The 26,971-nt window shown below is 50.3% G+C and overlaps 1 protein-coding gene and 1 long non-coding RNA gene across 4 annotated transcripts; one reads left to right on the forward strand and one right to left on the reverse strand.

Moving 5' to 3' along the window:
* Positions 1-2,509: 2,509 nt before the first annotated feature.
* On the reverse strand, positions 2,510-6,353 carry LOC308565231. Its single transcript, XR_014000015.1, has 3 exons — positions 6,160-6,353; positions 5,899-6,001; positions 2,510-4,183 (listed from the first exon to the last, which is right to left on the reverse strand). It is a non-coding gene; the product is annotated as an uncharacterized lncRNA (long non-coding RNA).
* A 138-nt stretch (positions 6,354-6,491) lies between these two features.
* Positions 6,492-26,701, forward strand: MAP1A (microtubule associated protein 1A). 3 transcript variants are annotated; one of them, XM_081154175.1, is made up of 7 exons: positions 6,492-6,764; positions 7,724-7,825; positions 15,861-15,943; positions 16,227-16,367; positions 16,577-24,575; positions 24,713-24,933; positions 25,131-26,701. In XM_081154175.1, the coding sequence occupies exons 1-7, from the start codon at positions 6,527-6,529 to the stop codon at positions 25,284-25,286; spliced, it is 8,940 nt and encodes a 2,979-aa protein (XP_081010301.1). In that variant the 5' UTR covers positions 6,492-6,526; the 3' UTR covers positions 25,287-26,701. The 3 variants fall into 3 exon arrangements, with proteins under 3 accessions (XP_081010301.1, XP_081010302.1, XP_081010303.1); XM_081154176.1 differs by lacking the exons at positions 6,492-6,764; positions 7,724-7,825 and adding an exon at positions 12,590-12,676; XM_081154177.1 differs by lacking the exons at positions 6,492-6,764; positions 7,724-7,825; positions 15,861-15,943 and adding an exon at positions 12,603-12,676.
* Positions 26,702-26,971: the final 270 nt, after the last annotated feature.

Raw genomic sequence — 26,971 nt, forward strand, 5'->3', positions numbered from 1 at the left:
GATAACATAATAAAGTACCAATTTGAAATGAAGGCTACAGGAACTGAAATGAAGACTAATCTACATGGAATCAACAGTAGAGTAGAAGACGCTGAGAATCAAATCAGCAATTTGGAACATGAGGAAACAAAAAACACCCAACCAGAAGAGCAAAAAGAAAAAAGAACCCAAAAATATGAAAATAGTATCAGGAGCCTCTGGGACAACTTCAAGAGGCCCAACATTCGTATTATTGGGGTGCCAGAAGGGGAAGAAAGAGACCAAGGAATTGAAACCCTATTTGAAAAAATAATGACAGAAAACTTCCCCTACCTGGGGAAAGAAATCGACTTACAAGTCCAGGAAGCACAGAGGGTCCCAAACAAGAACCACCCAAAGAGGCCCACAGCAAGACACATCATAATTAAAATGCCAAAGGTTAAAGACAAAGAGAGAATCCTAAAAGCGGCAAGAGAAATGCAATTAGTTACCTACAAGGGAGCACCCATACGACTGTCAGCTGATTTCTCAACAGAAACTTTGCAGGCCAGAAGGGAGTGGCAAGAAATATTCAAAGTGATGAAAAACATGGAACTACAACCAAGATTACTCTACCCAGCAAAGCTATCATTTAGAATTGAAGGTCAGATAAAGAGCTTCTCAGACAAGGAAAAGCTAAAGGAGTTCATCACCACCAGACCAGCACTACAGGAAAAGTTGAAGGGTCTTCTTTAAGAAGAAGCTAATGAACAAAAGAATCTGATGAACTAAATAGATCCAGAGACATTGACGCATGCAACAGACGATCATATTTCAGAGGAAAGAGGGAAGGGGGGTGGAAGGTGGGAAGAGATTAACCAAAGAAGTTATATGCATAACCCATGGACACAGTTAATAACGGGGTGAAGGCCTGGCAAGGGGGTGGGAGGGAAGTGGAAGGGATCATCTGGGGGCGAAAATGGGATACCTGTAATACTCTCAAGAATAAAGATAAATTTAAAAAGTAAAAAAGAAAGAAAATAGTATCCATAAATGTTTCTTTTTCACTTTCAGTAATCTCTTTCTTAAAAAGAAGAATGTGGGGAAGAAGGACAGATAAAAGGGAAATTTCTTTTTTCTCTATTTATTGATTTTAGAAAGAGAGGGAGGGAGTGAAGGAGGGAGAGAGAGAGAGACATTGATTTGTTGTTCCACTTAATTATACATTCATTGGTTGATTCTTGTATGTGCCCTGACCTGAGATTGAACCTCAACTTTGGCCCATCGGGATGACACTCCAACCAAGCTACCCAGCCAGGGCAAGAGAAATTTCCTTTTTTTTTTTTTTTTAATATATCTTTATTGATTTCAGAGAGAGGAAGGGAGAGGGTGAGAGTTGAAACATTAGTGATGAGTGGTCATTGACTGGCTGCCTCCTGCACGCCCCCTACTGGTGATCAAGCCCAAAACCCAGGCATGTGCCCTGACCGGGAATCAAACCTCCATCTTCTGGATCCTAGGTTGATGCTCAACCGCTAAGCCACGCCCAGCCAGGCAAGAGAAATTTCTTTATTGTCCTTTGCAATGCTCTGCAGGGGGAGAGTAAATCCAGTGCCTCTGCTCTTCCCATTACTTAATGCGAACAAATATTTAACAAATATTTATTGTGGGCGTCCTCTGTGTGCCAGACATAGTAATAAATGCAGACTTCTTCCCCATCTCAACCTTTTTAGAGATTATTTTACTCACTGCCTTTTCAGAGGTTATTTTATTCAATGCCTTTGCAGATAAACCAGCTGTTCCTGCTAAGAGGTGACCTCATAGATGCTGGTATACATTATGATCCTAATATTCTGCCCAAAAGCCAAGGATAGCCTATGACACAGCAATCCTGTAATCCAACACTCCTCTTTCTGTATAAAAAACACTTTATAGGCAGAACTGAGTACAGGGTTGGAATCTGAGCTACATGCAGCTCTTTTGGATATTTGATAAGATCATGCAATCCAGCACTGCAGGCTGGAATTCTGCCAAAGAAACTCAGATCCCCAGAAAAACTAATTACATTCATTGGTCTAGAAGTAAGGGAGGAGCCAATATCTTTTCTTTTCTTTCTTTCATTCTTTCTTTCAACATACCTTTATTGATTTCAGAGAGAGGAAGGGAGAGGGAGAGAATTGAAATATCAATGATGAGAGGGTCGTCATTGATCAGCTGTCTCCTGCACACCCCCCACTGCGGATGGAGCCCACAACCCGGGAATGTGCCTTGACGGGGAATCGAACCGTAATCTCCTGGATCCTAGGTTGATGCTCAACCGCTGAACCATGCCTGGCCGGGCATAGCTTTTCTTTATGAATTATCAGGGCTGGTCTAAGTCCTATTGAGACCCTAAGCATTGAAAGGATTATGGTGCCCTCTTTTCCCCCACATACATAATTCCATGATGAGTGTAATTTCAATAAAGTTATGATTTTCTCATGAGGACAACTTCAATAATTTAAATGCCAAATATGAAATTTGCAGAAAAAAATTTAGAGATGCCCCTCATACTTTGATATATATCATTATATTAGTTTCACATATACAACATAGCAATTCCATCTTTGTACATACAACAAAGTGATCACCACAATATGTCTAGTCACCATCCATCACTATACAATTAACTCTCTTCACCCATTTCACCTCCCCCCAGCCCCCTTCCCCTCTGATAATCACCAATCTATTCTCTGAATCTTTGAGTTTGTTCATTTGTTTTTTAGATTCCACATATAAATGAAATCATACAATATCTTCCTCTGACTTCTTTCACTTACCATAATACCCTCTAGTTCCATATATAGTGTCACAAATGGTAAGATTACATTTTTTATTGCTGAGTAATATTCCATTATACATAGTATATATTACATCTTCTTTAGCCATTCATCTATCAAAGGACTTTTAGGTTGTTTCCATATCTTAGCTACTGTAAATAATGCTGCAATGAACATAGTGATGCATATTTCTTTTCAAATTTGTGTTTTAATTTTCTTTGGGTAAATATCCAGAGGTGGAATAACTGGATCATACAGTAATTCTATTTTTAATTTTTTGAGGAACCTCCATACTGTTTTCCATAGTGGCTGCAATAATCTACATTCCCACCAACAGCATACCATGGTTCTCTTTTCTCCACATCCACTTGTTATTCCACACACAGCCCCCTTTGTTAAAATGTGCATAATTTACCTATTGGGTAATTTATCACTGCATATTATGAACTGATGATGATCAGGAACAGCTGGTTTGGGAGCTGAGAATCACCTAACTAGCTTAAACTTAGCCAAGACTACAATTATTCTCATTCCATTTGAGATTTATACTACCTTCTCCACCCAAGGAACAAGCCTATACTATTACCTTTCTGTGCATGTCCTTTAACCTCTTTTAGTGGTAGATCCTTAGAGACCCCTTCCATAATTCAAGGATCCTTCATCACAAATAGTTTGAAAAACATTGCGTTGTAACCACTATATCTGCCAATGCTGCACGACAAGAGTATGCAAAAAAACTATAGAATAGGAGAATTCCCAAAAAATCATTCCTGGGCAGTCCAGGGGTCAACAGTTTTTTTGTTTGTTTGTTTGTTTTCTTTATTGATTTCAGAGAGAGGAAAGGAGAGGGAGAGAGAGAGATAGAAACATCAATGATGAGAGAGTCATTGATCAAGCCCACAACCTGGGCATGTGCCCTGACCGGGAATCAAACCCTGATCGCCTGGATCCTAGGTCGAAGCTCAATCGCTGAGCCATGCCCGGCTGGGCAGGGGTCAACAGTTAAAATCAAACACTGCAGTGGGCTCTATACTACACACAGTGCCTCACAGTAATACATACTGCATGTTCCCAATAGTCCCCTCAGGTGGGCCCTTGAATGACATCCTTGTACTAGTAGCTCCTGCCACAGCATATTATTCCTAAACAGAAAATAAGTTTTCATATACTTTGTAATTCATATGTAAATGTACTTCTTTAATGTTTTTATCCAGCTTTCAATACCTTATACACATACATGTGCATCAGTGTTTTCTGTCTTCAGTTGTAAAATTCTGGAGCATAGATGCTAACACTTCATAGTTTTCTAGAGAACTGTGTTCAGTGCTTTGTACCATTTGACACTTGAAAATATTTTCAGATAATATAATGATGATACTGGCATCATCGTCCAATGGCTGGGATTACTGTTAAACCAGGAAAGAGTAAGGTTAATTAAGACATACCTGTAGCCAATCTTTCTATAACATTGTCTGCCTTTGGCAAAAAAAAGAGCCTGCTGAACACTCATTCAGTATATATATGTAATTTTAGTACTATCATAGTCTAAATTTGCAGTTCTAAGTAGTAAGACCCAATTCTAGGAGGGCCTGAGATCATAGGCCTGAATATCTGCCCGTATCAGTGTGTGGTTCTTCCCTATACCATTCAGATCTATTGTCTAACCTCTTTGTCAGACTTGATGAGAGCAGAGCTTGTAGTTAACTGCTGCTGACCCTTATACTGAAGCCCTATACTAGCTAAAGGCTGGGCCTCTAACTATACAATTGCCATGGAAATTGTCCTCTTCTTCTCCCTGCAACCTATCTGGCACTCTTTTCTCACTGCAAAAGAGGAGGCCTGCACCTCTTTCACTACTCTTTACCGGACTGGAATCTTCTAATTGTGGGGTGGAGGTGTAGCAGAACATTGTATTAAGTGTTATATAGGGTGAGGCACCCCCACCATCTGATGTTCTGCCAGTTCTCCCTCTCTCTTTCTCTTTTCTTTCTTTCCTTTCTTTCTTTTCTCTTTCTTTTCTTTTCTTTTCTTTTCTTTCCTTTCTTTCTTTCTTTCTTTTCTTTCTTTCTTTCTCTCTCTCTCTCTCTCTCTCTCTCTCTCTTTCTCTTCCTCCCTCCTTCCCTCCCTCCCTCCCTCCCTCCCTCCCTCTTTCTCCTTCCTTCTTTCTTTCTGATTTTTAAAAATTGATTTTTAGAGAGAGAGAAAGTGAGAGGGAGAGAGAAATGTGAGAAGGAAACAGACCAAACCCTGACTGGGAATGCAACCTTTCAGTGCACGGACTGATGCCCAACCAATTGAGCCACACTAGCCAGGATTCTGCCAGTACTCTTATTTCTCCCTCTCAGCTACAATAAGGATTTTCAAGGCCGTGTCTGATTTCTTTTTAAGATATAATTGACACATAATATTAGTTTCAGGTAGGGCCATGTCCAAATTGATTGAAGAATGTTACACCTATTTTGCTACATGCTCCATGATTGCTGTGAAGTACTTAACATGCAGACACTGTCCAGTCCTCAAGGCCTCCAGAGAGGAAGTGGATCAGAATGTGCTCACAGGCAGCCTGGCTGGATCAGGTAATGGGCTGCTTTCTACCGGGTAACATCCTCCAAATGTAAAGTAAATGGTACCCCAAAAAAAGTGCTGCTGGAGTCCTAGGGTGAAAGACAGGCTCTCTGTCTGACACATACAGGTACAGGATGGTTCAATGTCCTGGGGAAAAGAGCTGGAGTACAGAGGAGGTGGTGGAGACACGTTGAGGAATGGGTGAGGCTAGACTTACAGGACCCACCATTTTTACAAGGATGTTCCAGTCAGTCATAAAACAGTGCCAGCCTCCTTAGTCCTCTCCCCCATGCCCTGGTTCTTTGGTTTTGGAAGGCTCAACCTCCTGTTTGGTTCAAATAGTGCCCTTTCGGTTTTAAGAATTCCCTGGGGGAAGTAATCACACAGTCCTCGAGGTTGCTCAACCCACTGTGTCACACACATAACCTGTGGTTGGTAAGGTCTTTCCTGGGTTTTACCCACACGCCCCTTGCTGCAGTCTGAGCTCACTGCACTCCAGTCCTGCACTCAGCACAGATGGAGACTAGCCAACCGCTATCTTCCGAATAAAACTCACCGGGGACTCAGGGCCGAAAGGTCATTCTGTCCCTCCAACACTGCGCAGCCTTCCAGAGCCTGGGGCAATGAGGACGGGGAAACCGAGGACGGAGTTTAAGACCCTGGCAGGCATAGACAAAAAAAAAAAAAAAAAGGCGCCAGATAATAGTAACACAGACACACCGACACAGATGGAGGCAACGATACAAAACCGAGACAGAGAGCGACAAGATGGCTCCCTCAGTTCGGGCGCGGCGCGGCACTGCCAGGCAGTACTTACAGGGGAAACATTCTAACTAGAAGCTTCTTCCGTTCCCCAGGCAGTGGACTCGCCCTCCCAACCGACCCCTCGGAATCCCACCCGGGCCCAAGTCAGAGTGGGAGCGCGCTGGAGAGAACCTGCCGGAAGGGAAGGGGAAAGGGAGAGAGAAGGGGAAGGGGGCGGGCGGCCGCCTTCCGCTCCCCGCCCCCGGCGGAGAGCAACCGCAGAGCCGTCGCTGCCCAGCCCCAGCCCGGCCCCTGCGGCGCCAGCGCTCCGCCTCCCGACAAGCAGCAGCCAATGAGCGGCTTCTGCCGCCGGCCTTTAAGAACCGCGCGCACTCGCCCCGCGGCGGACCGTGCCGGCCTAGCACTCAAACGGAGTTTCCATGGAGACCGAGGCTGGGCCCTGGCGGCCTCGCGACGTTACCATGGAGACAAGTCCTGGGCTGTGGCTCCCAGGCCCTGGTTCACCGCAGTCTCGAAACCCCGCGGAGCCGCGGTGCGAGGCCGGAGCCACGGTGGCGGCGGCACACTGGGACCTGCGGAAACACTCTCTGCTCATCGTGATCGGCGATATCGGTACAGAGAGTCAGCTGAGAGCCGTGCGGGCCCACCTTGAACAAGGTGAGCCGCTGTCCTGGCTGAGCTCGGGACATCCTCCATCCCGACCTTCTCCGCCATCTGCATTTACCTCCCAGAGTGTACATCTGCATCCTCCATCCCTACTGTGCACTTCCTGAAATCCGCGCGTCCTGTTCATCTGAATCATCAGCCCCTGTCGCCTGCATCTTCCATGTCACACGTCCTTGTCCTCCCACCTGCCAACATCTCGTTTCCCCATCCTTCCCGCACCCCCCGTGGCGTTCCGCAGTTTCCTCGAGGCCAAGGAGCTCTGTGCAGCACCTGGGTCCCCTCTGGCCACACCCTCTCTCCCGCAGTGTCTTGGTCCAGATGTCCTGGAAGTCCTCACCTTCCCCTGAAGAGTCCATGTCCCTACCTTAGTTTCTTCTTTAGGATCCCTGACCAGGCACAGGGTGCTTTCTGAACGCTGTGGACAAGTCTCAAATCTCCCAGTGTGGGCGGCCAACCTGAGAGAGTGACCTTTGTGGCCACAAGCTGCTCAGTCCTCACCTCCCTCCCCAGCTGCCAGCCAGTGGCGCAGTGCTGCGGAGCCACCTGCGGGTGGAAGGAAGCCTCCAAGGGGTGGAGGCAAGGAGGGGGGCATCGAAGGAGTCTAGAATCCTGCCTAGTTCTAAGGACAGGGAAGTTAGCCCCCAGTATCTGGGAATAGGCCCTTGGGTGTCACTTCTATCACAATTAGACAACTCTACATGCAAACTCACTAATGACCAAGTTTAGCCTAAACTCTGCCCCTCTCCCTCTGACTCAAGCAAAGGCCAAGAAAGGCACAGGATGGGAGATAGACAGGCACTAACCAGCTTTCTAAAGACCAGTGAGGCTGAGCATAGCAGCTGTCCTTATCCTCTCCCTCTCCTTACCCCTCTTGTGAGTTTGGAAGTCTCCCTGAAGTCTACCCCTTCAGACCTTACCTAGAGCCCTCTTTGTTTCTTTTTCTCTCACAGGGATTCTCTCCTGGAACATTGACTTATCATCCTTTGATTTGAACCAACAATTGAGGCTCTTCATTACCCGGCACCTAGCTCACTTCTCTTCAGAGGTCAAAGGTTAGGACCAGTGTCATTTGTCTCAGTTCTTTTGGGTGAGAGTTGTTCACTGAAGAGCAGAAGTCCACTCTCCCTGGCAGAACTGGACTTGTGGGAGACTTGGGTCTGGGAGGAGGGAAGAATTCCTCAGGGGAAAGTTGTAAAGCTCCATAGCTATCCCCACATACCCAGTACACTTGGTATGGTGGTGGAAGCAGCCTGGAGAATGTAATTTCTACCTGAGAAGAGGGTAGTTTATGGACAGCTGTTGATGTGCACTAAGGAAACCAGGTACTTCTCATGAATGACCAACCATCACAAATTCACTCTCTTTTTTGAATTCTCCTTTCTTTGTACCCCAGCCTCCTTGCTTCCCTTTATAGAGACCCTTGAATCCCCCACTTGCCTTCCCAGATCCTTGCTTAGAACTTCCCTCAGACTGCACAGTCTTCTCTCTGGGTTTCTGGGTTTCTGGTTCCTCCTTTGTCTCAGCCAACATATCTCCAGAACAGCGTAGAAATCTGGTACAAAATGCTGATGAGCACCATCAAATCCAGGGTGGAAGCAGGGTCTCCTGGATTTACTGCTACAAGAACTAGTCATGCTTTGAGGTTTGACTCTGAGATAAAAATTCACAGGATGCAGTTTTTCATTCTGCTGGGTGGAAGAAATGGCTCAGGTATTTGAGGAAATAATATTTTAGGAGCTATCATTCCATGACAGTATCTGTGGGGAGACTTCAGAAAGCCCTACATCTCATTATAAAAGTGCTGGGCATTCTGGTCATGTTTTTGGTAAATGTTGGCACACCAATCCATGCGCCAGTGCCTTTATGCAATATAAAATCCATGCAGCTCCACAGTTACTGCATCAAATGACCAAATTCATATGTTATATAGATGATTCTCAATTATTCAGTATAGTAGATAGTCATGTCCCCTTCTCTTCCTTCTCCTCCTGCTGACTGCCACATCTTTGGTCATTCCCCTGATGACTGATTCCTCCGGAGATGCTTCTGGAGAGAGAAGACAAGGTGAACATGACTAATGCTTATTATCCTAGGAATATGTGCACCATTTAAAAAATGTGAGGCTGGCATCTTCTTGATGTGACTGGCTTCCTGTGAAGTTAGCCACTCACTGTTTTGAGACTGCCTTCTAGTTAGAATTATGCATGTCTTGGCTTCCTTCATTAGCACTGATGATTGAAAATTAATAGTTTTACCACTTGGAGTTTTGGTGCATGATTGGATAAGGGGATGATAGCAGATGAAATTAATGACTGAATTGAAGTTGGGGAGTAACTGCTGATGTTAATAATTTACATTGAATTTTCTAACCTTGTCCTTTAGGCCACAGAGACTTGAGATTAGGCTGCTTTCTGGAATGATGTATGAATGTACAGAACTTAAACCAAAATACTTAGCCATTCTTTAAATTAAGATGCAAGGATGCTTGAGAAGATGCTTACAGGGAGATGTATAGCTACTCTCAGGGACCTCTCAAAAACAATCACTGATATATAAACACCAACTAGATCTTTTCAATCAAAGAGTTATGCCATGGTGTCCTCAAGGGGTTTAGGGCCATACACCCAAGATCAAGGCTTACTTTAGCCTGCTGAATTTTTTTAGGTCAGGACATTTTTTTTGATGGCCTGTCTGTGTCCCTGGAGAATAGTGCAGAATTTCCTGGAAAAAACCCACATGGCTCAAGACAGCCACAGCCCCACCCCTGCTGGCTCCTCTTTCAGCTGTCCCCACAAACAACAGTCAGCCTAGAGCAGCTGCAGACACTGCCCCTCCCTTCAGCCTCCCAGGCAAAGGGTGGCTGCTAGGATGGGCTCAAAGGGATATGCTAGTACCTTATGACAATTCTTTCTGGCCAACCTGCAGGCTGGGACACTATCCCTCTCATGTCTCCTTAAGCCCTCAGCCAAAATGCTTTAAAAACGGGACAAAAATTTACCCTACAATGACAGGGAGAGTGCACACACTTGGAAAAGGAGAGGCACTGATTGAGAGTCAGTGGTGCAGCTCCTTCTAGTGGTAAAATCTGGTAATGGATTTTCTAAGTGAGTTTTGCACCAGGTGGTCAGTCTCCAATGGTGACTTGGAGCCTTCCTTTCTAGCCCCTGCAAAAAGCTGAAGCTTCGAAGTATTATAGAAAAAACCCAGAAACAATTAGGACAGTGGAAAACTGAGCTTAAATAACACTCTGAAAAAAAAAGAAAGAAAGGAAAAAAAAATAATAACACTCTGATACTTCTACTATTGGGCAGAGGGCTTCATAATTTATGATTCATGATTGATATTCTAGGACTTTAACACCCACAGGCTGAATGGCCAGTCTGGAGGTCTTCTGTCTGACTCTCTCCATTACCACTGATGTGCTCAGAAAGTGTTAGTTCAGTTACCTTTAAACATGAAAGCCGTTCTGAATTATTAGAGCAGCTCATTGGCCTCTACAACTGGGGTTTCCATTGCTGGTAATGGCTTTTCTAAGTGAGTTTTGCACCAGGTAGTCAGTCTCCAATGGTGACTTAGAGCCTTCCTTTCTAACCCCTGCAAAAAGCTGAAGCTTCAAAGTATTATAGAACAAACGCAGAATGGAAAAGCAGGAACATGAATAGTACTTGAAGTCCTTTTTGTGTAGGAAATTCCAGTTCTGGGTTTACCTGGGAGCTAAGGGTACTCTCTAGAGATAGTCTGGTTTGAGATTCTGATTTAGGATTTCCCTGATCACCTAGATGACCTCTCATAAATCTTCTACAAAAGGGAGACAGATTTCCAGTGGCATTTGTGCATTGCAGGTTTAGGATTCTAAGAATGAATCACTTTTCATCTTTCATGCCATTCACTCCTCACAGCATTATTGGAGAATGGTACTGATATTATACTCACTTAATAGTTTAGAAAGCAACTTTCAGAGAGGTTAAGTGACTTGTTTAATTGCATAATTAGGAAAATGGTAGAGTCAGGTGTCAAATCCAGGACTTTGGGTCTCACTTTGTGTCTGAGCTCAGGCACCTCACTATTTCAGCAGAACCTAGGAACACAGCAGGTGAAGAAGGGTTGGTTGTGGTAGGTGGCTGTTCAGAGGGTGAGAGCTGAAGGAAAACTCCACTGTGAGCTGGAACTATGCCCACGGTGTGGCCCTTGGGGGTAGCAGCTAAGAATAAGGGTGGGCTCTGCACTGGGGTGGGAAATGTTATTTTGTTCTCAAGCCAGTGTCTAAGTTTCCCTCTTAGCCCACCCCAGAGAGCCCTAGAAAGCCGAGAGGAGATAGAGCATCTGGGGTGGGAGGAAATAAGTATGAAGTTGCAGAAGGGAGATGTTTCCCTTTTGCAATGCTCCAGACTCAGCCTGGTTTGTGTTCTGTATCTCTGCAGATGGCTTCCCCTATCCAAATGGGGCTGTTACCATGTTGCTGCTTTGCATCCTCTGATCTGAGCAAGGATTCCTCCCCTCCCTTTCCTCCCCTCTCCCCAGTACTGGTGACTCAGCTCCTCCTCTACTCTGGCGGAAGTTTAGGGGGGGATGGAGGGATGCTGAGAGCAGAGACTATTTTGGCTTCTCTGACCTTCAAAAGCAATTCTTGGCAGCCTGGGGCAAGGGTGGGGCTGGTGCTGGGGTATGAGTAGGTGGATGTCAATGTGAGGAAGACTTTAGGAGTTTGCCAGGCCTGGGGAAGGTTGATGGAAAGGAAGAGGGCAGGGAAGGACTTTGTGGGAGCATGAGCATCACCTGGTTGGAACTGAGTGCTAGAGCTCTCCAGATCCTCCCTTTGAATCCTAGAGTAAGACACTAAATCTGAGACAGAGGTAGAAACTAAGGGAAACAGAGCCAATATTAGAAGGATTAAGACTGAATAAGACAGAGACATCAAAGAGACATAGAAAAGTGCAGAGACAAGGAGAGAATAGGGACCTAACATAAAGTCATTATAAGATTTTTTTAAATCCAAAGAGTGAGTACTTTATGTTTCATTTAATAATTGACCTATAGTGAGAAATCTTACTTAGGCTAGGGTGCTGGTGATCCTCCTTGGTCCCTGTTAACTCTTTCACTGACCAGCAGAAAGCACCCTGCCTCTTCATACCCAATGACCCAAGAAATCCTAGTACCAGTATGCTGCATTGGTACAGAATTGCATGCTCCCAGAGTTCCTATGCCCCACCCCAGGTTATCTAGAACCACGTGTCCACTCCAGAATTTCAAACTACCCTCCAACCTAAAATGAGACTTATTTCTGTCTTCCCCTGGTTTCTGCAGCTGTGGCTCAGAAGCCGCAGGCAGAGCTCAGCACAACTCTGGTCCCCAGCCTTCAGCTCAAGCAGCCCCCCTCTCCTACTCCATGCTTTCAGGCCCCTAGCCCCTTTGTCTCCTGTTCCTCCAGGGATTGAAGGTCACTCCCAGGGTCTGAGGGGAGAGGCAGCAGATGGTTCTTGAGAGAAGAGGGAGGCCCAGGCAGCCCATACCTCCTCTATCCCCCACAATGTGCTATAGCACAGGGCTTTGGTCTTTTGACTGATGCTAAAAGAGTATTTCTTGACTAAGCAGGGTTGAGGGAGAAGGGTCCTGTGGGCCATTGCAGATTACACTGGCTCTTTGAGTTGCTAAACAGCTCTTGAGAACCCCCAGAGCCCAGGAGAGGCACCAGAGCACTGACATTGTGAAGGCAAAGAAACAGTTAAGTCTCCAGTGCCTCGTCAGGGACCAGCCCCTCTTCCCCGCCCTGGCACCGCCCTCGCCATCAAGCGCCCCCGCCCCCCCCCCCCCACTCCCACCCCAAGTGCTGCAGACTCTTCCCTGAAGCTGCCGGCTAAGGCCGGAGCTTCAGCCTCCACGAGGGGCTCCCTTCCACATCCAGGGTAAGAACGGAATCGGAGGGCTTGGCAAAGGGAATGGGGGATGCTGTGCTAGGAAGGTGGGATGGGGGTAACGGGAAGGGAGTTGATACCTAATCTGATGTGTCTGGAACTGGTCCAGCGGGGTGGGCAGCGTGAGGGAACGGAGAAAGATGAATTTTACTGGCTTTGGGGCCAGCCTGGACCCAGAACCAGGTAGAGGCCAATGAGGCCAAGACAGTGACAGTCTACCTCTCGGGCTGGGCTGGGCTGGGGTGGGAGACATCAGCGCAGGGGCGGCAGTAGAGGGTGGTGTCACTGAATGTGTCTGGCAGCCTGGGTGCTGGAAGAGTTTGAGGCTGTGTCTTTGGGCAGGGACAGAAGAATCAGAGGGAAAAGCGGATGTTATGGGAATGCACCTAATGGGAGGGTATCTGGGTGTCAGCTGCTAGATTGCTCAGCTGCTCCTATGTTGGGGGTGAGCGGGGCAGCGAATTTTTGCCAAGTAAGGGAAGGTGGGGGACACTGTGGAAACGAAGGGAGGAAAGGGTCATTAAGACGTGGCTCGCGCCTCTTCACAGACCGACCTATTTGCAGTGAGCTCCCCGCACCCCTTTCCCTGCGACTAGTTTGAGATTGGGACTCTAAACCCCCTACCCGTTTCTGGCTCCCTCTGGAGATTGAGAGGCCACTCTGGAGATTAAGAGCACTCCCGCCCGAACAGCTGCCTTGCATTCCCAGTCCTGTCAACCCCACTGGTTCCCAGTCTCAGCCCCACCCCCACCTCATCTCCGCTATTCTTCCCAAGATGGGGGCTCTTGAACAGAGGAGCCAGTTTCTTCTCCCGCTTTGCGTCCCCCCCCCCACTCCCTGCCCCCCATGCAGAGGCAGCCAAGAAAATGACTTGTCATGCTGGGGTGGGGGTGGGGGCGGAGCTGAAGCCCGAGCTCAGCGCGCACACTCACACACACTCACACACTGCGGCAAACTGCAGCTGCCTGAGCGGCTCCCCTCCCCTCTGCCTCACTGCAGAGACACCTGCCCTCCTGCCAGCTCAGCTTCAGCACCCGCAGCCCACCCCCACCCCATCACTGGCCAAGGGAAGTGACCCTGACTCACAAGAAGTCCTCTCCAAAGAAAAAGGAAAAACAAGTCCATTCCCTTTGGTGGATTGCTGGGGGAGCAAAAGAGAAACAGTGCTTTCTCCCAGGCCTGAAAAGGAGGGGCCAGGATGCAAACCCTGTAGTTGCCAGTCAGAACGGGAGAGCACTTGGGTGAGGGAGAGGGGCTTGCTGCCAAGACCAGAACTGGGATCAGAGAAGTCTAGTGGTTATAAACAGGGGACTGCAAGGAACGTTAGATTGGGAGCAGGAGTGGTAGATAGGAAGCAAACCAGTCCGTACCACAGATAATTCTTTTTCTGAGCCTCCTAGCTCAAATGTGTGTATGTGTGTGTGTGTGGGGGGGGGGGGTAGGAATTGCCCTTCTAAATCTAAGCTCCTTAGAGCTAGCCTAGGACTAGCTGCTTCCTGAACCATGATATCCCTCACCTGCCCCAGCCCTGCCCCTGTCTTCCTCTGAACTGACCTCAAAGCTTCCCTCAGTTCCCGAGTGAATAGAAGAGAACCCTTGAACTCCTCTTGGGTCCCATCCACCCTGTATGGGATTTAATCTTCTGACACCCTCCATAGTTAACTTCCCCTGCTGCTGCAACTGCAGCCCCTTGCTGCCAGATCTGTCTGATCCTGGTACCAAGGATCTTTCACTTAACAAAGGCCCTGGCCCTAGGCTCCTCTTGTCAGAGCCCCAGAAAGAGGAGAGAGCTGGGTCACAGAAGAGTCTAGTGGAAGATTATGAGCCCTCCCACCAATATTCTCCAGACAGCCCACTCCCCAGGCCATCTGTTCACCTCTCTGTTTATAACGTAACTCCACTGCCTGCTGTAATTGGCAAAGGCAGGAGCAGGGCATGGCAGCATCTTTCTTCGGCATCTTCTGTCTAACCTGCCACTTCTTTGCTGCGTTGCTTGGTGTCTCATGTGAGCCTGGAGAATGAAAGTAGATAGGGGATTTGAGGGCGTCTTATGGCCTGGGGAGCACTCAGTCTTTCCTTCCTTATTTGTTTCTTATTTGTGAACTGCTAACTCCCCTCTCCATGGCAGAAGGCCCTTAGCAGAGGGGCAAGGATGAGAGGAGACACTGTTTACAGGGATGGATTGTAGGGTAGTGAACCAGGCCTCTCTGGAGCCTGGGGACGTGAAGGTGAGGTGGCAACAACATGATTGGGTATATGTTTGTGATGGCAGGCTTGGCATCTGAGGAACCAGAGAACAGAGTAAGAAGTTAGAGTCCTGCTCTAGCCCATTTGCTCAGTGGTTAGAGCATTGGCCTATGGACAGAAGGGTCCCAGGTTCGATTCCAGTCAAGGGCATGTACCTTGGTTGCAGGCTCAGTTCCCACTCTGGTGGGGTATCTGCGGGAGGCAACCAATTGATGTGTGATGTTTCCCTCCCTCCCTCCCTCCCTCCCTCCCTCCCTCTCTGAAAAACAATGGAAAAAATATCCTCAGGTGAAGATTTTTTTTGAAAAGTTAGAGTCCTGTTTCTACTCTTTGAATCTATAAAACTCCAAGGGTTTGCATAGTGCAGACTTCTTTCAGTCTTTTGGAATGGGAATTCTGGCCTCAGATGGGAGCTGGAAAGGAGGATGGGGAGTCGGAAGACACTGAACAGAAGTGTCCATCTTCTTATTTCCAGGCACCCTGCTGGCATGAAAGCCAAGGCAGGCTCAGGCTAGAGAAGAGAGAGCTGAGTGAGGATCATGTCCCAGGAGCCCTCCCTCCAGCTGAGCACCCCCATCCCCAGGCAGCACCAGGAGCTTGGTGCTCTAGAGGGACAAAAGCTTCTTGTCAACAGGGCAGTCTGAGGCGGGAGTTCCAGGCAGAGGGTGTGGCAGATGAAGGGAGGGAGAAGATAGACTGTGTGGAAGAGGGGAGGCGGATACCCTGAAAGGGAAGGACTAGAGGAGCCAGTCCCTTGGCCTTACTCAGCAGTATCCAAAGTGACAGGATCTAAGGTTAACCAGGCTTCTCTTTCTCTTAAGCCCCATTTTCTGATAGTGCATTCTTTTCTCTCTAGCCCCGCAAAATGCCTCTCTATTTTAATCTATACCCATGCTCTTCAATACAAATCCCTGCATCTCTCCCTCAGGCCAGAGGACCCTCTGCCACCAGAGTGAGATCCTAGAGACCATTATCCTGGTAAACCCCAGTGCCGACAGCATCAGCTCTGAGGTAAGGCCAGGGCCTGTGCCTTGCCATGAGGGCCTGATTTGAAAGTGCTGTAACTCACCCTTGCCAGTGCTACTGCTGTAAGGCCAAGAATTCCTGGACTTGGCTTTGAACTATCCTTTCTCTGCCATCTAAGCTGCCTTACATTCTCTAGCCCCACTCTGGAGGTGTTGTGGGTCTCTACCAGTGGGGAGCATGTCCTTGCAGTACTGAGGGGAAACAGGAACATTCAGTGACCTTCCCTGGGTTTCCTACATCTGTGACCACTCTCCTCTTTCCATTCTAGGTTCACCATCTACTTAGCAGCCCATCAGCTCACAAACTACTGATCTTAAGTGGGCAGAGTTTAGAGCCAGGGGGAGATCTCATCCTACAGAGTGGTACCTACTCCTATCAAAACTTTGTCCAGGTTCTTCACAACCCAGAGGTAAGTTGCATGTCTGCATGTCTGGGAGGAACAGAGTATGGGATAAAACTAGAGCTGTGGGGTGGGAAAATCTCATATTGATTGGCCATCAGTAGTCCTGGCAGAAAGGTAGGTTACCTTGCAGAGTGGTGGAGATTAGCAGACTGAATCTGAGTCAGATTAAGACAACAGCAATGACCTGATCAGTCTTCTATCTCCCATTACTCTAGATTGCCCAATTGCTCAGCAATAGAGACCCTGGGATCCAGGCCTTCCTCACCGTTTCCTGCTTAGGGGAGGGTGATTGGAGCCATCTGGGACTATCCAGTTATCAAGAGACCCTGCATCTCCGGCTAAACCCTGAGCCCACGCTGCCCACCATGGATGGTGTGGCTGAGTTCTCCGAGTATGTTTCTGAGACCGTGGATGTGCCATCCCCCTTTGACCTGCTAGAGCCCCCTACCTCAGGGGGTTTCCTCAAGCTCTCTAAACCTTGCTGCTACATCTTCCCTGGTGGCCGCGGGGACTCTGCCCTTTTTGCAGTTAATGGTTTCAATATCCTAGTGGATGGTGGTTCTGATCGCAAGTCTTGCTTCTGGAAGCTGGTGCGGCACCTGGACCGCATTGACTCGGTGCTGCTCACACACATTGGGGCAGACAACCTGCCAGGCATCAATGGACTCCTGCAGCGCAAAGTGGCAGAACTGGAGGAGGAGCAGTCCCAGGGCTCCAGCAGCTACAGCGACTGGGTGAAGAACCTCATTTCCCCTGAGCTTGGAGTTGTCTTCTTCAATGTGCCTGATAAGCTGCGGCTGCCTGATGCCTCCCGGAAAGCCAAGCGCAGCATTGAGGAGGCCTGTCTCACTCTGCAGCACCTAAACCGCCTGGGCATCCAGGCTGAGCCTCTGTACCGTGTAGTCAGCAACACCATTGAGCCTCTGACCCTCTTTCACAAGATGGGTGTGGGCCGGCTGGACATGTACGTCCTCAACCCTGTCAAGGACAGCAAGGAGATGCAGTTCCTCATGCAGAAGTGGGCAGGCAATAGCAAAGCTAAGACAGGCATTGTGCTGGCTAATGGAAAGGAGGCTGAGATCTCAGTGCCCTACCTGACCTCTATCACTGCTCTGGTGGTCTGGCTGCCAGCCAACCCCACTGAGAAGATAGTGCGTGTGCTTTTTCCAGGAAATGCTCCCCAGAACAAGATCTTGGAGGGCCTGGAAAAGCTTCGGCACCTGGACTTCCTGCGCTACCCTGTGGCCACACAAAAAGACCTGGCTGCTGGGGCTGTGCCTACCAACCTCAAACCCAGCAAAATAAAACAGCGGGCTGACAGCAAGGAGAGCCTCAAGGCCACTACTAAGACAACCATGAGCAAGCTGGCCAAACGCGAGGAAGTGGCCGAAGAGGGAGCCAAGGAGGCCCGCTCAGAACTGGTCAAGGAGTTAGCCAAGACAGAGAAGAAGGTAAGGGAATTGTATGAGAAGCCCCCAGAGAAGCCTGCCAAGCCTGAAAGGGTGAGGACAGAGTCGAGCGAGGCATTAAAGGCAGAGAAGCGAAAGCTGATCAAAGACAAGGTGGGGAAGAAGCACCTGAAAGAAAAGATATCAAAGTTGGAAGAGAAAAAAGACAAAGAGAAAAAGGAGATCAAGAAGGAGAGAAAGGAGCTCAAGAAAGATGAAGGGAGGAAGGAGGAGAAGAAGGATGCCAGGAAGGAGGAGAAGAGGAAAGATGCTAAACCTGAGGTCAAGAAGATTTCCAAGCCAGACCTGAAGCCCTTTACCCCTGAGGTACGTAAGACCCTCTACAAAGCCAAGGCCCCTGGTAGAGTCAAGATGGACAAGAGCCGGGCTGCCCGTGGGGAGAAGGAGCTGTCTTCTGAGCCCCGGACACCCCCAGCCCAGAAGGGGGCTGTACCACTTCCAACAGTCAGTGGGCACAGGGAGCTGGCCCTGTCTTCACCAGAGGACCTCACACTGGACTTTGAGGAGATGAAGCGTGAGGAGAGGAGATTGCTGGCTGAACAAAGGGACATAGGACTAGGAGAGAAACCTCTCCCTGAAGACACTTCAGGGGAGGGACTCCAAAGCACAGCTGCCCTGGGGATACCACCCCCTGTCCCAGGGCTGGAACAAGAAAAGCCTGTGATAAAGGAGAAAAAGATTGTCCCAGACATCCCTGAGGAACAAGGCAGCAAGAATAGAGGCCTGAACTCTGGGGCTGAAACACAGGAAGAGAAAGATACCTGGGAGGAAAAAAAGCAGAAGGAAACAGAGAGGTTCCCTGACAGAACAGAAGCCAGAGAGGACAGTGAACCTGAGGTAAAGGAAGATGTGATAGAGAAGGCGGAGCTAGAGGAAATGGAGGAGTTGCACCCTTCAGAGGAAGAGGAAGAGGAAGAGGAAGAAACAAAGGCCGAGGGTTTTTACCAAAAACATATGCAGGAAGCCTTGAAGGTAACTCCAAGGGTCAGGGAGGCTCTTGGGGGACGGGAACTGGGACTCCAGGGCAAGGCCCCTGAGAAGGAGACCTCATCATTCCTAAGCAGCCTGGCCACACCTGCAGGAGCCACTGAGCATGTCTCTTACATCCAGGATGAGACAATCCCTGGTTACTCAGAGACAGAGCAGACCATCTCAGATGAGGAGATCCATGATGAGCCAGAGGAGCGCCCAGCTCCACCTAGATTCCCTACAAGTGCATATGACCTCCCTGGGCCTGAAGATCCTGGCCCCTTTGAAGCTAGTCAGCCTGCAGACAGTGTTGTTCCTGTCACCTCCAGCAAAGGCTTTGGAGCACCAGAGACTGAACTCACCTACCCCCCCAACATGGTGGCTGCCCCTTTGGCTGAAGAGGAGCATGTGTCCTCAGCTACCTCAATCACTGAGTGTGACAAGCTTTCTTCCTTTGCAACATCTGTGGCTGAGGACCAGTCTGTGGCTTCACTCACAGCTCCCCAGACAGAGGAGACAGGCAAGAGTTCCCTGCTGCTTGACACAGTCACAAGCATCCCATCCTCCCGCACAGAAGCCACTCAGGGCTTGGACTATGTGCCATCGGCTGGTACCATCTCACCCACCTCCTCACTGGAAGAAGACAAGGGCTTTAAATCCCCACCTTGTGAGGATTTCTCTGTGACTGGAGAGTCAGAGAAGAAAGGAGAGATTGTAGGGAGGGGCTTGCCTGGAGAAAGAGCTGTGGAAAAGGAAGAGGAGAGCACAAATGTACAGATATCTGAGAAACTTCACAGTCAATATGGAGCCCCGATGTTTGGTGCTTCCGGGCATACCCTATCTCCGGGGGAACCAGCCCTCGGAGAATTGGAGGAGCGCTGCCTCAGCCCAGATGACAGCACAGTGAAGATGGCCTCTCCTCCACCATCTGGCCCACCCAGTGCTACCCACACACCCTTTCATCAGTCACCAGTGGAAGAAAAGTCTGAGCCCCAGGACTTTCAGGAAGCAGGCTCCTGGGGAGATGCTAGGCACACACCAGGTGTGGGGAAGGAAGATGCTGCAGAGGAGACAGTCAAGCCAGGGCCTGAAGAGGACACACTAAAGGAGAGGGAAAAGGTGCCTCCTCCCAGGAGCCCCCAGGCCCAGGAAGCAGCCATCAGCATTGTTGGGGAACATACAGGCTACACCATCCAACTGTTGCCAGAACAAGATAAAGCAATAGTCTTTGAGACTATGGAGGCAAGAGAGCCCACAGGAACAATTCTGGGAACAGAAGCCCTTCTGAGAGATTTGAGGACATCACTCCAAGAACCTGGCAAACCTCAGAAAGATGAGGTGCTCCAATTTCCTGATCAAAGCCTCTCTCCTGATGATGCAGAGTCCCTCTCTGTCCTCAGCGTGGTCTCCCCAGACATTGCCAACCAGGAAGCCATCCCCAGGTCTCCCTATGGCCTGACAGAGCAGCACCTACACAAAGACCTTTGGCCACAGGTATCTCCAGAAGACACCCAGTCACTTTCTTTTTCAGAAGAGAGTCCAAGCAAGGAGACCTCTCTGGATATCTCTTCTAAGCAGCTGTCTCCAGAAAGTCTTGGTACCCTCCAGTTTGGGGAACTAAGCCTTGGAAAGGAAGAAAAGGGGCCTCTGATGCAGGCTGAGGACACCTCTCAGCACCTGGACCCTGTGTCTATTCCAGAACCCCGTGCAGCCACAGTGTCTCCTCCCACAGATGGGAACACTGGATACTCTGCACAGACAGACATCTCAGATGAGAGCCCTGATGGAAAAGTACCTCCTAGCTCCTTCTCTCACTCGACACTGTTGGGAAATGGGAAGCACTCACCTGAAGTGATCACAAGCCCTGGTGAACACATTCTAACACCCGACAGCTCCCTCACCAAGAGTCCTGAGTCTTTGCCAAGCCTTGCCATGGAAGACATTGCCATGAAATGGGAAGGTAAAGTTCCAGAGTTGAAAGACAGAACCTCAGAGCAGGAGGACAAGGGACCTAAGCCAAAGGATGAAGGCCTACAGCAGAAGGACAAAACTCTGGAGCAGAAGGATACAGCCATCGATCAGAAAGGTGAGGCTCTGGAAGAAAAGAACAAGGCTATAGAACAGCAGGATAAGGCTTTAGAACAAAAAGTCAGAGGCTTAGGACAAAGGGACACAGTCCTGGAAAAGAAAGACAAGGCCCTGGAACCAAAAGACAAAGACTTAGAACAAAAAGACAGAGACTTAGAACCAAAAGACAAGGTTCCAGAGGACAACGTCTCTGAACTGAAGGGCAAGTCCTTAGAAAAGAAGGATCAGGCCTTAGAACAAAAATACTGGGCCTTAGGACAGAAAGATGAAGCCCTGGAACAGAACAATACTGCTCTTAAACAGAAAGATAAGGCTCTGGAAGAGAAGGACAAACCTCAGGAGCAGGAGAGCCCAGTGCAGGAGAAAACCATGAAACCAAAGGAGAAGATCCTAGAGGGGAAATCTTCAGAAAAAGTTGAGGCTGTGGAACAGAAGGAAGAAGCTCTTCTGGAAAAGACCAAAGCTCTGGGACTAGAAGAGAGCCCAGTGCAGGACAACGTCCAAGAGCAGGAAAAGAAATACTGGAAGGAGCAGGATGTCGTCCAGGAGTGGCGAGAAACATCTCCAACCGGAAGGAAGCCGACTAGAGATCAGAAAGAGCCTGCCCGGGCATGGGAGGACACATCTTCTGAGCAGGAGGACAGGTACTGGAGGGGCAGAGAGGATGCACACCTGGAGCGGGACACATACTGGAGAGAACTGAGCTGTGAGCGGAAGGTCTGGTTCCCTCATGAGTTGGATGGCCAGGGGGCCCAGCCACGGTACACGGAGGAGCGAGAGAGCACCTTCCTCGACGAGGGGCCAGATGATGAGCAAGAAGTGCCCCCCTTGGAGCACATGCCCCAGAGTCCCTGGGCCTCAGACTTCAAGGGTTTCCAGGAGCCCTCATCGCAAAAAGATCTGGAGGTAGAACGGTGGCTTGCTGAGTCCCCAGTTGGGCTGCCACCAGAGGAAGAAGATAAGCTTATCCGCTCTCCTTTTGAGATCATCTCTCCTCCAGCTTCCCCACCTGAGATGGTTGGACATAGGGTTCCTCCAGCCCCAGGACGAGAGAGCCCTGTCCCAGAGCCTAAGACCATGCCATCCGTGAGGAATGAACCCACCACCCCCTCATGGCTGGCTGAGATCCCACCGTGGGTGCCCAAGGACAGACCCCTGCCCCCTGCACCTCTCTCCCCAGCTCCAGCTCCCCCAACCCCTGCCCCTGCACCACACACTCCTGCGCCCTTCTCTTGGGACACAGCCGAGTATGACAGTGTGGTGGCTGCAGTGCAGGAGGGGGCAGCTGAGTTGGAAGGTGGGCCATACTCCCCCCTTGGGAAGGACTACCTCAAGGCTGAAGGGAAAAGGGAAGAAGAAGGTCAGGCTGGGGCTCCTGACAGCAGCCCCTGCAGCTCAAAGGTCCCAGAGGCCAGCAAGAGCCATGCTACCAAGGAGCCTGAGCAGACTGAGCCAGAGCAGAGAGAGCCCACACCCTATCCTGATGAGAGAAGCTTCCAGTACGCGGACATCTATGAGCAGATGATGCTTACTGGGCTTGGCCCTGCGTGCCCCACTAGGGAACCTCCTCTTGGAGCAGCCGGGGATTGGCCCCCACACATCTCAACCAAGGAGGAGGCTGCTGGCCGAAACACATCTGCAGAGAAGGAGCTTTCGTCTCCTGTCTCACCCAAGAGCCTCCAATTCGACACTCCATCCTTCAGCTATGCAGCTCTGGCGGGACCCACCTTACCACCTAGGCAGGAGCCTGATCCAGGGCTAAGTGTGGAGCCCAGCCTCACTCCCCCTGCAATACCTCCCCGTGCTCCTATCCCCTTGAGTAAAGGCCCAAGCCCCCATCTTAATGGTAACATCCTGAGCTGTAGACCAGATAGGAAAACCCCATCCCCCAAGGAATCAGGCCAGAGTCACTGGGATGATAGCACTAGTGACTCAGAGCTAGAAAAGGGGGCTCTGGAGCAGCCAGAGAAAGAGGCCCAGTCCCCAAGTCCCCCTCACCCCATCCCTGCAGGGCTCCCTAAACTGTGGCCTGAAAGTGAGACACGTACTGGTCCTTCCTTGGACTCACGCCTGGGTTCTGCCCCACCCAGCCTGGACTTCCCTGCTTCAGCCTTTGGTTTCTCCTCATTGCAGCCAGCTCCTCCACAGCTGCCCTCTCCAGCTGAACCCCGCTCGGCACCCTGTGGCTCCCTTGCCTTCTCTGGAGACCGAGCTCTGGCACTGGCTCCAGGGCCCCCCACCAGAGCCCGGCATGATGAGTACTTAGAAGTGACCAAGGCCCCCAGCCTGGACTCCTCACTGCCCCAGCTCCCATCACCCAGCTCTCCTGGGGCCCCTCTCCTCTCTAGTCTGCCACGACCTGCCTCACCAGCCCTGTCTGAAGGCTCCTCCTCTGAAGCTACCACACCTGTGATTTCAAGTGTGGCTGAGCGCTTCCCTCCCGGTCTGGAGGCTGCAGAACAGGAGTCTGTAGAGCTGATCCCAGGAATGGAAGCAACTGCCCACAGCATTTGGGACCTTACTCCTTTGAGCCCAGCACCTCCAGCTTCACTGGACTTGGCCCCAGCTCCAGCTCCAGCTCCAGCTCCAGCTCCAGCTCCAGCTCCAGCTCCAGCTCCAAGCTTGCCTGGAGACATGCTTGATGGCACCCTGCCCTGCCGCCTGGAATGCTCAGTGGCAGCCACCAAGAAGCCAAGCTCCTTCCAGGGTCCCTCTGGGGATTGTGCCACCAATGGTCCAACTGAAACCAGCCCCAAACCCCCAGGCCTTGCCCCAGCGAAGGCAGAGAAAAAAGGGGCTGAGGGCTGCCCTGCCTGGGAACGTGGGGCCTGGCCTGAGGGAGCTGAGAGGAGCTCCCGGCCTGACACTCTGCTCTCCCCTGAGCAGCCACTGTGTCCTGGAGGGAACTCTGGCGGCCCATCTAGAAGTGGCTCCCCTAAGATGGAGGCTGGGCCCCAGGGATGTGCCTCTGAGCCCCGGTCTCACTGCGGGGAGCTCTCACCATCCTTCCTGAACCCACCTCTGCCCCAATCCACAAATGACAGTGACCTCTCAACTGAGGAAGCTCAGCTGGTAGGGAGAGGGGGTAGGCGCAGGGCAGCGGGCCCTGGGGCCACAGGGGGGCCATATCCTGTGGCAGATGAGACACCCCCGACGTCAGCTAGCGACTCAGGCTCCTCACAGTCAGATTCTGATGTTCCACCAGAAACTGAGGAGTGTCCATCCATCACAGCTGAGGCAGCCCTCGACTCAGATGAAGATGGGGACTTCCTGCCTGTGGACAAAGCTGGGGGGGTCAGTGGAACTCACCATCCGAGGCCTGGCCATGACCCACCTCCTCTCCCCCAGCCAGACCCCCGCCCATGCCCTCCCCGCCCTGATGTGTGCATGGCTGATCCTGAGGGGCTCAGCACAGAGTCTGGAAGGGTAGAGAGGCTACGGGAAAAGGAGAAGGCACAGGGGAGAGTAGGGCGCAGGGCCCCAGGCCGGGCTAAACCAGCATCTCCTGCCCGGCGGCTGGATCTTCGGGGAAAACGCTCACCCACCCCTGGTAAAGGACCTGCAGATCGAGCATCCCGGGTCCCGCCCCGGCCACGCAGCACTGCAAGCCAGGTCACCCCAGCAGAGGAAAAGGATGGACACAGCCCCATGTCCAAAGGCCTAGTCAGCGGACTCAAGGCAGGACCAAGTAAGTATGATGTGAAAAGTAGGAGAGATTGTGGACTGGAACTGGGTGTGGCAGGAATGGGGGGAAGGGAAGGAGGGAAAAGGTTGCCAAAAGCAGTCTACTTTCCCTCTACAATGAGTCCTGACTTGTTTCTACAGTGGCCTTGGGTTCCAAGGGCGGCTCTGGCCCCCCTGTATATGTGGATCTTGCCTATATCCCGAATCATTGCAGTGGCAAGACTGCTGACCTTGACTTCTTCCGACGAGTGCGTGCATCCTACTATGTGGTCAGTGGGAATGACCCTGCCAATGGCGAGCCGAGCCGGGCTGTGCTGGATGCCCTGCTGGAGGGCAAGGCCCAATGGGGGGAGAATCTTCAGGTGAGTGGCAAGGGATGCCAAGGAGGTAGTATGGTCAAAGCTTACTCAGAGGCAATAGTGGAACACAGTCTATTCATAAAAGGACTGAGTCTTTTCTATGGGCAGTGGGACTACTCCCTGGACCATCAGGTGTCCCACCCCCCTCACATACATTCCTGTCACATTCTCACATCCAGCATGTCTTATCTCCCTCCTAGGTGACTTTGATCCCTACTCATGACACAGAGGTAACTCGTGAGTGGTACCAGCAGACTCATGAGCAGCAGCAACAACTGAATGTCCTGGTCCTGGCTAGCAGCAGCACCGTGGTCATGCAGGATGAGTCCTTCCCAGCCTGCAAGATTGAGTTCTGAAAGAACCACTCTCCCTTTCCCAAGGATCTGCTCCCCCAGCTCCTTTAGAGAATGGCTACTGCTAAGTCCTTTGGGGTTGGGGGACATGGGAGCTGGGGAAGGAGAGGGTGGGGGGCAGGATGTCTTGTGGGGACTTGGATTGGGCTAAATGATAGGGGTTGTCCCTTTCCCTCATCCATACTTGAAAGGAGTCGCAAAAGCAGAGGTAACAGATAGGAAAGGGGGAGGGTACAAAATTAGGATAGGAGGTCATCTGATGCCTGAGAACTCTGGAGTGACACCCTCTCCTAGCACTGCCAAATGCTGGTATTGTGTGTGTGGGGGGGGGAGTGAGGATGTGTTTCAGAGCGCAACCTCCTCCCTCATAGAAGGAGATCATATCTGAAACCCCAGGGACCACTTTATTGCAATCTATTTATTTAGCATCCCAAGGAAGAATTTCCAATAGTAACTATGTGACCTGGGGCAGGATACTGTCAGTGAGGTGCCCAGAGCTGCACCCTTCACCTCCCATCCCCTTAACCCACCAGGGTGTGGGTTCCAGCGGGGGCCTAGGGGTGCACCGCTGCTACACTGTCCCACTGCTTCCCTCTGTATCTGAATGTCTCAACCCAAAACTTGAAGCTCTTCTGACCAACAGACTGGTGAGAGAAGAAAGGAGCTTATTCTCCCAGTCCCTGCTTCATACCATTCACATCCCAGAGCTGTGCCCAGACCAGGCCTACTGGGCAGCACAAAGGGGCAAGGAGAGCCCAGCCCCGAACCCAGAATTTTCCAAGCTCCCTGACCTTTTGAAGTTTTCACCTACCCATTCCAATTATCCCCATCCCTTCTCATCCCCTGCTTGGCTTCTCTGCATGTGGTCATCTACTGTGGCCTGGTGTGTAATGGGTTAAAAATAAGCCACTGCCTGACATCCCAACATTTGACACCCCAGCAATGTGTGACTCCAACATTCCACTATGCCATCCTGCAGCTGAAATGGGAACCCTGGCTGCCTTTCCAGCCCCAAACTCTTAGAGAGGATCTAGGAGGTGGAGGCCATGCCAGAGGACTTGGGGGAAAGGAGAGGGAGGAAAGATAGGAAGAGGGAGCTTAGCTAAAAAGCTTAACTCCTACTGAGTGAGATGAAAACAGGCTGAAAATACCATCTCAGGAGAGGACCTCACCCCAAGCAAGCCAATGAGCAGCCTTGCCAGACTACTGCTGGACTGAGAAATCCAGACGTTCGTCAGGCTTCTCTGCCAAGTGACTGTGTGGAAACCAAAGTGAGCCTGCCTGTGTTCTCCCTAGCTCCCACCCTCCCCGTGCTGCTGTGCTCTGCTCCTCCCCACACTTCCCTGCTCTAGTTCCCAGCTGCTGTAACGGAGCCGCCTTCAACTCTAACAATAAATCAAGTTCATTACAGATGCTGTAGTACTCTTAGGCTTTTTCTGACTCCATATATTGCTTAGTTGCTGGGCCCTGGCTTCCTCTCTGCTTCTCCAAGCACAGTCATTTATCTCAATGTCTTCGACAACTGAAAGCAATTCCAGGACCCAGGGAAGCCAGAGAACATAGGTTGTGTGAAGAGAGAAAAGGATATGAAGAGCCAGCATAATTTCTGAAAATGGGTGACAATACCTGAGCCAACGGTGGGGACATACATTTGGTTTGAGGGAGGGAAGAGGGGTAGGAATCTCTGT

This window comes from Miniopterus schreibersii, assembly GCF_964146895.1.
Source record: "Miniopterus schreibersii genome assembly, chromosome: 1".
In the NCBI taxonomy this organism is placed as follows: domain Eukaryota; kingdom Metazoa; phylum Chordata; class Mammalia; order Chiroptera; family Miniopteridae; genus Miniopterus; species Miniopterus schreibersii.

What these genes read in the sequence shown, in the direction of transcription:
- MAP1A (XM_081154175.1), top strand. Translation starts at nt 6,527, where the DNA reads ATGGAGACCGAGGCTGGGCCCTGGCGGCCTCGCGACGTTACCATGGAG. An exon ending in AGGTTCTTCACAACCCAGAG is followed by an intron (nt 16,368 to 16,576) that starts GTAAGTTGCATG and finishes CCATTACTCTAG; the next exon opens with ATTGCCCAATTGCTCAGCAA. An exon ending in AATGGGGGGAGAATCTTCAG is followed by an intron (nt 24,934 to 25,130) that starts GTGAGTGGCAAG and finishes TCTCCCTCCTAG; the next exon opens with GTGACTTTGATCCCTACTCA.